The 10,000-nt window shown below is 42.2% G+C and overlaps 1 protein-coding gene across 1 annotated transcript in view; it reads left to right on the top strand.

Annotated features, from left to right (window-relative positions):
• Positions 1-10,000, top strand: part of LOC128611342 (protein inscuteable homolog) — a 38,744-nt gene that overhangs the window by 21,073 nt on the left and 7,671 nt on the right. The window contains exons 3-5 of the mRNA XM_053630752.1: positions 8,074-8,431; positions 8,864-8,916; positions 9,048-9,171. Of these exons, the coding sequence (XP_053486727.1) occupies positions 8,074-8,431; positions 8,864-8,916; positions 9,048-9,171 (535 nt within the window). The remainder of the gene's footprint in view (positions 1-8,073; positions 8,432-8,863; positions 8,917-9,047; positions 9,172-10,000) is intronic.

Genomic DNA, 10,000 nt, shown 5'->3' with positions numbered 1-10,000 from the left:
TGGTGTGAGATGGTGTGAGGTGGTGTAATGTGGTGTGAGATGGTGTGAGGTGGTGTAATGTGGTGTGAGATGGTGTGAGATGGTGTAATGTGGTGTGAGATGGTGTGAGATGGTGTGAGATAGTGTGAGATGGTGTGAGGTGGTGTAATGTGGTGTGAGATGGTCTGAGATGGTGTGAGGTGGTGTGAGGTTGTGTGAGATGGTGTGAGATGGTGTGAGGTGGTGTAATGTGGTGTGAGATGGTGTGAGATGGTGTAATGTGGTGTGAGATGGTGTGAGATGGTGTGAGATGGTGTGAGATGGTGTGAGGTGGTGTAATGTGGTGTGAGATGGTCTGAGATGGTGTGAGGTGGTGTGAGGTTGTGTGAGATGGTGTGAGGTGGTGTAATGTGGTGTGAGATGGTGTGACATGGTGTGAGGTGGTGTAATGTGGTGTGAGATGGTATGAGGTGGTGTAATGTGGTGTGAGATGGTGTGAGATGGTGTAATGTGGTGTGAGATGGTGTGAGATGGTGTGAGATGGTGTGAGGTGGTGTAATGTGGTGTGAGATGGTCTGAGATGGTGTGAGGTGGTGTGAGGTTGTGTGAGATGGTGTGAGATGGTGTGAGGTGGTGTAATGTGGTGTGAGATGGTGTGAGATGGTGTGAGGTGGTGTAATGTGGTGTGAGATGGTGTGAGATGGTGTGAGATGGTGTGAGGTGGTGTAATGTGGTGTGAGATGGTGTGAGATGGTGTGTGATGGTGTGAGGTGGTGTGAGATGGTGTAATGTGGTGTGAGATGGTGTGAGATGGTGTGAGGTGGTGTGAGGTGGTGTGAGATGGTGTGAGATGGTGTAATGTGGTGTGAGATGGTGTGAGATGGTGTGAGGTGGTGTGAGGTGGTGTAATGTGGTGTGAGATGGTGTGAGATGGTGTGAGGTGGTGTGAGATGGTGTGAGATGGTGTGAGGTGGTGTGAGATGGGGTGAGGTGGTGTGAGGTGGTGTGATGTGGTGTGAGGTGGTGTAATGTGGTGTGAGATGGTGTGAGATGGTGTGAGATGGTGTGAGGTGGTGTGAGGTGGTGTAATGTGGTGTGAGATGGTGTGAGGTGGTGTGAGATGGTGTGAGGTGGTGTGAGGTGGTGTAATGTGGTGTGAGATGGTGTGAGGTGGTGTGAGGTGGTGTGAGATGGTGTGAGGTGGTGTGAGGTGGTGTAATGTGGTGTGAGATGGTGTGAGGTGGTGTGAGGTGGTGTGATGTGGTGTGAGGTGGTGTAATGTGGTGTGAGATGGTGTGAGGTGGTGTGAGATGGTGTGAGGTGGTGTGAGGTGGTGTGAGGTGGTGTAATGTGGTGTGAGATGGTGTGAGGTGGTGTGAGGTGGTGTAATGTGGTGTGAGGTGGTGTGAGGTGGTGTAATGTGGTGTGAGATGGTGTGAGATGGTGTGAGGTGGTGTGAGATGGTGTGAGGTGGTGTGAGGTGGTGTAATGTGGTGTGAGGTGGTGTGAGGTGGTGTGAGGTGGTGTGATGTGGTGTGAGATGGTGTGAGGTGGTGTGAGATGGTGTGAGGTGGTGTGAGATGGTGTGAGATAGTGTGAGATGGTGTGATGTGGTGTGAGGTGGTGTGAGGTGGTGTGAGGTGGTGTGATGTGGTGTGAGATGGTGTGAGATGGTGTGAGGTGGTGTGAGATGGTGTGAGGTGGTGTGAGATGGTGTGAGATAGTGTGAGATGGTGTGATGTGGTGTGAGGTGGTGTAATGTGGTGTGAGATGGTGTGAGGTGGTGTGAGGTGGTGATGTGGGCGGTGTTTAAATCCTCTCAACAAGCTGCTCAACAGGTGGAGGTTTAACGATAATTAGCCGTGATGTGTGTTCTGTTGTGTGTTCAGATGTCCTCATTTTGCTTAGGTGTGTGTGTTTTGTTGTGCATTTGCTCAGACTCTCTGTGACACAGTGGTGTGTGTGTGTGTGTGTGTGTGTGTGTTGTGGAGCGTTACGGCTGTCTCTGATTAGCGCTCCTCGCTCAGTTAGCTCACGTCATGCTCCACTTTCAACAGGTGTTCATCTGTTTATCTTCACTGAGCTCCCAATTCTCCTCTGCACATTATCCTGCAGTGTTTACACTCCCACTGCGCTAACACTCCACCATTACCCACAATCCCCTGCTCCCCGGCAGCAACACCGCAAAATCCTCACAGCTGAATTAACTCTGTAATGTCTTCACACCTGCACCAATCATGTGCAGTGTGTGTGTGTGTGTGTGTGTGTGTGTGTGTGTGTTGTGTGTGTGTGTGTGTATGTGTGTGAATAATAGAAGTGTAACAGGACGCTCCATCACACCCCTGAGAGCACCTTCTGTCTCAAACACTTTATAAAACAAGCGCTGTTATTTCCTCCCACACGAGGATACACAGAATACACAGAATAATATAAATAATAAATAATAAATAATAAATAATAAATAATAAAGGTGTTCTTGACGTTGAGTTTGTTGACTTCATGGAATCAGAACGTTCCGGAGACAGAAACAGGATCAGTTCCTCAGCGTCATGGCCGAGTGAATATACAGCTCGGTTTATTCTCTGTTCTGAATACAGGTGTGTTCAGGTTAGGTCAGGTGATGGGTGTGACTGAGGGGCGTGGTCATGTGGGCTATGTAAAGTATGAAAGTAATCCAGCGCCATCCAGTGATGTTTGTGTAAGCAGTCGCAGATGGCATATTATATAAACAATTGGAAATTATGCACATTTAATTCATATTCTTTCTTATAGAGCATGTTTGATTAATACATTAACTAATAAACATGTAGTAACGTGAGATGGTCGTTATTCACGCATAAATTCACAAGATTCACGTGGTAGTTAAGGTCTGTTCTACATTGGGTCGTGATTAGTACATGTCTTAACTCATCATTAATTCATATTTAAGTAAGTATTAATTCAGGGATTAGTGCATGATTATTCTTCTGCTGCTACTGTAAAGTGTTAACATTTATTATAAACCACATGAAGATTAACATTAAATTATCTTCAGTCATCTTAAACTTTAATAAAGATAGAAACTTGTTTTCACCTTTAACTCGCGTAATAAAGAGTTCATAAGGAGTTAATGCTGCAGGTGAACTCCACTGTTTCTTACCTGTAATGCATGTTAAAGTTAACGTCACTATGGAAACGGTACAGAAAAGTGAAATTTAAGTGAAAGTTTAAGAATAATAAAATGTGCTTCAGTATTTAAAATGAGAAAATAAATGATATAACGAATAAATTAACAAATAAAGCACAAGTTCATAGAAGATTCATTTATTATTCACAAACATGCAAATAACTGAAAAGTTACATGTAATTTATATATTATATATTTATATTATATATTTATTTATATTATAACTTAACTCCAATATTATCATCACAAGTTTTGGATACTGAACTAAAGTTTATACATTTTCAAAAATTAAACTTAAGTGAATCGGTTGTCTCGACTTGTAAAGACGAGCTCTTCGATGGTTTTAGTGCAGCAGGTGAACTTTTGTTTAATCGTCTGAAATGTTTTAGTGTGTGGATAAAAGAATGTGCCGATTGTAAACCTTCAAAAGATAAAAAACTGAATATTTACTGAATGTGAGAGTCTGAGGAATGTTCCTCTATATTAAAAATATTAAAACTCATTAAAATAAAGTTCATCTCCGGTTGCGGTTGTGACTTTAGCGTGATGTGCCGTGGTGTTTCGGTGGTTGATGAGAGGAACACACTCGTGACCTGATCTCACTGGGGTTCTGTGTAAACATGAGCAGAATAAAGGGCGTGTGCGTGCTGACATCCTCGCCACGCCGCTGCGTAAATATTTGTCATTTCCTGGGCTGAAGAGCAGCGATTTCGGCTCGTCCTGTAAAACAAAGCCATTATGCTGATTATCCCATTCATCTCCGCGCCGCTTCCTCTCGCTATTGTTAGAGAAGTTAAAATGGAAAGATTTTGTTTGCAGGATTTGAGCATCAGCATGACGAGGAGTAATCTAATACACAACACAGGGGTTATTTATTAAGCACACGGGGAAAGTTAAATAAATATTTCCATAAGAGAACAAAGTATAAGATTATCAAATTAGAATTTGAGAATTAAAAGCTTTTTCTATTATTTATTTATTTATTTATTTATTTGTGTTTGACTACAGGAGTGTTTTAATAAACTCATAAATCACATTAAAACCGAAGAGACTGTAACTGACTGTTACACGGTTCGAGCAGATCCACGGGAGTAGTGTTTAACCGTTTATTGTTACTCTTAAAGACAAATCCGATTTTCATTTTACAAAAACAAACCAGTGTGTTCTTTATTGCTAAATACAGTCTGCTCCATAAGTAATGGCACTCTGAGTAAAGATGGGTAAAATGGTTATAAATTGTCATTATATCTGTAATTAACTTAATCTTTAAAATGTTTACAAATAACTATTTCGTTAGTATTTTCAGCTCAGTGGTTAAGACGTTGACTGACTGCTGATCGGAAGGTCATGAGTTCATATCCCACATGCCCGTCCTGGGCCCCTGAGCGAAGCCCTTAACCCTCAACTGCTGAGATGTTTAAATGAGATAAACGAGATAAGTCGCTCTGGATAAGGGCGTCTACCAAATGCTGTAAATGTTTTTACTCGTCTTTACCAGGGGTGCCAATAATTATAGAGCTGACTCATGTGTAACTGATTCTCTATATAATGTTAATATTTAGGAGAGAGATATTTTCAGCGCGCTGTAAGGGAATGTAACATACATGTGATATAAAGTTAATATATTTGGATATAGATTTATATTCATGTTTTTTTTTAATCTCAGATCTCTCTCTCTCTCTCATTCTGTCATTTACGTATCTCACTCGTCACCACTGAATCACTGCCATTACAACAAATCTACCTTTTTTTGCTTAATGGAACAAATCTGTGGTGTTTTCATCACCGTCAGATGGATTTAGTTTTTTTCGGTACACAAATGAGTCGTGAGAGAAAAATAGAGCAGAAACAGATGAATTAAGGTTCAGTGCTGTTTCCCGCTCCGGCCGAAACCCTGATTACACTGATGTGACCTGCAGCTCGCTCTGCGTGTGTGTGTGTGTGTGTGTGTGTATGTGTGAGTGCTTCTGATCTTTCACCCCTGATGATTATTAACATGGCAACTCGGCTAATTGGAGTCCACTTGAGCCAAACAGCATCAGTGTTCCGAGGTGTGTGTGTGTGTGTGTGTGTGTGTGTGTGTGTGTGTGTGTGTGTGTGTGCGTGTATGCGTGTGTGTTGTAGCATAGCTGTTTACATATATATATATATATATATATATATATATATATATATATATATATATATAATATAAGATAAAAATATAATATGCTTTTAAAACTAATCTGAAAATGTACTTTTATAGGAAGGCATTAAACATTGAAGTTTTGTTTATCTCAGGGTCTCTTTAACACCTTCTCCTGCTCGTTTTGTATATTCTATAAATTAATGTACATTATTTATTGTTTATTTTATTTAGATGGGCTTTTTGCTTGTGTGTCGGTGTTTTCTAAAGCCTCGAGTTTCATGTCTGATAAAATGTCTTTTTAATTGGAATTTAATTGTAAAGTTAGATTCATCACCTCTCTCAGCTCTCAGGTTTCTCACTGCTTCAGCTCCACAGAGTAGAATAAATCCTGTTAAACTTCTGGACTGTTGGAATAAGATAAAGAGGGACAGAGAGATCAGATCCGTTTATTTTTATACAGTTTTTTCTCCCTCGTATGTCGTCCTGTATCAGTGTCAGTAATGCAGTATACCGTCATCTATCCCCTCGCAAGTCAGCTCTGTGTGTGTGTGTGCGAGTTGCTCTACATCCCTGGACACACTAACGCACATCATTCACACTCCCGATGCCGTAAAACTCAAACACCAACACAAGAAGAATTTCCCCACAACACCACTGACGTCTTTTTACGCCTGCATCTGTCACAGTTGTGTGTTTTATACCGTAATAATCATTAACATCATGGGAAAGTCCTTCTCTTCACATGAGATGGAAATGTTTTCCTTTTTTCTTCATTATATTAAAGTATAATTATCACTAAATAACACGAGGGATGTGTGTGTTCATGTTCATGTTTACAACTCAGCAGATTCATATATTTATCACAAAATAAACTAAATTAAATCACCACTGTTGAGACCTGTAAATCTGCCTCTAAACCCGCTCAGTAAAGCAGCATTACATCTAAAATATATTTGTTTTAATTTAATGTGATCTCACTTTAAAATCAGATTATTAGTGTAACTGGAATCATGAACCCACCACCAACACATAAACATCCACAAACCAAAATAAGCAAAATAGCCTTCTATACACTGTCTGGTCTTTAAAGAGATTAAAATATATTGTGATGTAATTTTTATCTAATCACTCAGTAATGAGACATTAATCAGATGTTTGGCTACGAGGCTAATATAGCTAACACACACACAGCGATCAGCCATAACATTAAAACCACCTGCCTAATATTGTGTGATTTCCCCTTGTGCCACCAAAACATCTCAGACCCGTGGAGGCGTGGACTCCACAAGACCTCTGAAGGTGTGCTGTGGTATGTGGCACCAAGACGTTAGCAGCATGAGTCGTGAGGTGGGGCCTCCATGGATCGGACTTGTTTGTCCAGAACATCTCACAGATGCTCAATCGGATTGAGATCTGAGGAATTTGGAGGCCGAGTCAACATCTTGAACTCTTTATGTTCCTCAAACCGTTCCTGAACAGTTTTTGCAGTGAGGCATGGTCCAGTTCTGATGATCACGTGCCCATTGTAGGAGATTACGGTGGTGTACAGGGGGTCAGCATGGACACTCTGACCGCTCTGCAGCTACGCAGCTCCATATGCAAGCAAGCTGTGATGCTCTGTGTGTTCTGACTCCTTTCTATCAGATCCAGCATGAACTTTTTCAGCAGTTTGTGCTGCAGTAGATCTTCTGTGGGATCGGACCAGACGAAGTAGCCTTCTCTACTCACACACATCAGTGAGCCTCGGGAGCTCATGACCCTGTCTCCGGGTCACCGGTTCTCCTTCCTTGGACCACTTTTGGTAGGTACTAACCCCTACATACCGGGAACACCCCACAACACCTGCTGTTTTGGAGAAGCTCTGACCCAGACGTCTAGACATCACAATTTCTCCCTTGTCAGAGTCACTCAGATCCTTACGCTTGCCCATTTTTCCTTCTTCCAACACATCACCTTCCAGAACTGACCGTTCACCTGCTGCCTAATAAATATATCCCCCCCCCTTTACAGGTGACAAAGTAATGAGATAATCAGCATTATTCACGTCACCTGCCAGTGCTTTTAATGTTACGGCTGATCAGTGTATAACGTTTTAACCAGCGTAAAAGCTTCATACAAACAGCATTTCTAAATCATTGTGTGTGTTTGTGTGTGTTTGTGTGTGCTTTATTTGAACTTCTCGCTTGGAGATGTGATGCATTGACAAGAACAAAAACCATCTCTGAGTCAGTTGTGGAAAATTGTCCTTATATGGTCATGTGTGTGCAATTTCCTGCTCTCAAAATGTGGGTTTTGAGAGCGTGTGGAGGAAATTGGTCTTATTGCTGGAGTGTTTGAGGCCTGAGAGAGATTTTGATGGAGAATCCTCTTTAAATCCACTTCATTAAGTCTCAGTATTACAGAGAAATCTCTCTATAGCAGTGTGTGTGTGTGTGTGTGTGTGTTAGAGAGTTAAACTCAGACCTGATCAATAAGCTGTGTGTGACTCCTGACTGACCTTCACACAGCTTATCGATCCACACCTCAGCACTCTGCCTTTAAAACTCTAATACGTGTGTTTACTTAGCTTAGCTCCGCCCCTGAGGTCATGTGACCCCACACAAGCATTATAGACAACGCACAATTATATTTATACACATACACTTACACATTTATATGTTTGCACATGTATCCATGTAGTGAATTTATAGTGTGTGTTTGTAAGAATTAACAAAAATATTTTAAAGTATCTCATTATGTGCCTGGTAAAGAGTTAATGTGTGTGTGTGTGTGTGTGTGTGTGTGTGTGTGTGTGTTTCAGGATGCATGTAATCCAGGTGGACTCAGTGCAGCGTTGGATGGAGGATCTGCGTCACATGACCGAGGTGGAGTGTATGTGTGTGCTGCAGTCCAAGCCACTGGGTGTGGACGAGGACACTGCAAGCGAGCTCATCATCCCCGGGGTGGGTGTGGCCAGTGATCATGTGACACGAGACAACCTACAGACTCTCCTGAAGAGGGCACTGGTTGTTAGCACTGAGTTGGGCAAGATGTTCCAGCGTCTAGAGAAAGGAAGATGGCAGCGTGTACATGGAACTGCTGTCAGAGCCAACTGCCACGTCCGCTCACTGGTGCACGAGTGCAGTGCGCACAGAACCAACAACACACACATGCAGAAGGTCAGGAATCTAGAACACCGCCTTTAACACATGCAGAAGATCAGGAGTCTAGAACACCATCTTTAACACACACATGCAGAAGATCAGGAATCTAGAACATCATCTTTAACACACACACATGCAGAAGATCAGGAATCTAGAACATCATCTTTAACACACGCACCTGCAGAAGATCAGGAATCTAGAACATCATCTTTAACACACACACATGCAGAAGATCAGGAATCTAGAACATCATCTTTAACACACACACATGCAGAAGATCAGGAATCTAGAACATCATCTTTAACACACACACATGCAGAAGATCAGGAATCTAGAACACCATCTTTAACACACGCACCTGCAGAAGATCAGGAAGGAGGAAGTGGTACAGCTGGATGTGTGTAAACATTCTCTAAATGTTCTCTGTGTCGTGTGTCTCCGCTGCAGTATGAGGCCACTCTGCTGGAGAAGTGTATGGAGCTCACTGTCATCACTGAGAGGTGAGGAACCCATAACAACTGCGTCAGTCTGACATCACACACAGTACACACTCAGGGTTACAGAATAACTGGATCTTCAGAGAACTTCAATAACACTATGTGAGAACAGACTGTATGTATGTGTTCTTCAGGTGTCTCCACACAGATGATGAATATTTCCTCAAATCCATGAAGGAGGCCATTCACGAGATTCTCACAGATGTCAGTGATTCATTCAGCCAAATGATTGACATGGCCTTAGCCAATGAAATACAGGTAAGATCACACACAGCACCCAGTGCGTGCGGAAATAAACCACTGCTGTTATTCTGCAGCTTCACTTCAGCTTCCTGTCTCTATCATTCTTTCTTTTCACCTTTTTCTTTCATTCTTTTACATTTTTCTGAAAGGAAAACTGAACACTGATTTTGCTGAAACATATAGCTGTGTCATCGACATAGCAATGCAAGCTAACACCATTCTGATGAATTATTGTACCCAGAGGTAAGATATGAAGCCTGTAAAGGCCGGCGGGAAAATCCATCTGAGCCATTGCACAAGCACTGTGTATAGACAATACAGCAAAATAGTACAGCGCTGGTGTACTAACAACCAGCAACAGCAGCTGATGACAGAAACATTGAGAGAGCTGTGAAGAAAAACCCAAAAAACAATGGCTAGTGACATCACCAACAACCTCCACAGGGCAGGGTGAAGGTCTCACAATCCACCGTTTGAAAAAGACTTTGAGAACTGAAATATAGAGGCCATAGCAGAAGATGTAAACCGCTCATCAGCACTAAGTATCAGAAGACCAGACGAGCCAGTCCAGGTTGAGAGGGAGTCCCAAGTCCAGATAAAATGTCAGGGTTGCGTCAGGAAGTTCATCCGGTGTAAAACCTGCGCCAAATCAAATATGCGAATCATAAACCACATTTCCATAATGGAGATGGATGATCCACTGTGGTGAGCCCTAATGGGAGCAGTCAGAAGAAGATTTACTTCAATTTTCTTTAAGACTATGACATTAAAAGCTGCACTAAGGTCGAGTAACACAGGCAGCGAGACACAACCCTGATCAGAGGTCAGTAGAAGGTCATTTACT

Source organism: Ictalurus furcatus, chromosome 8 (assembly GCF_023375685.1).
Source record: "Ictalurus furcatus strain D&B chromosome 8, Billie_1.0, whole genome shotgun sequence".
Lineage (NCBI taxonomy): Eukaryota > Metazoa > Chordata > Actinopteri > Siluriformes > Ictaluridae > Ictalurus > Ictalurus furcatus.
The sequence above is the reverse complement of the archived record's forward strand: the minus strand, read 5'-3'. Positions and strand labels throughout refer to the sequence as shown.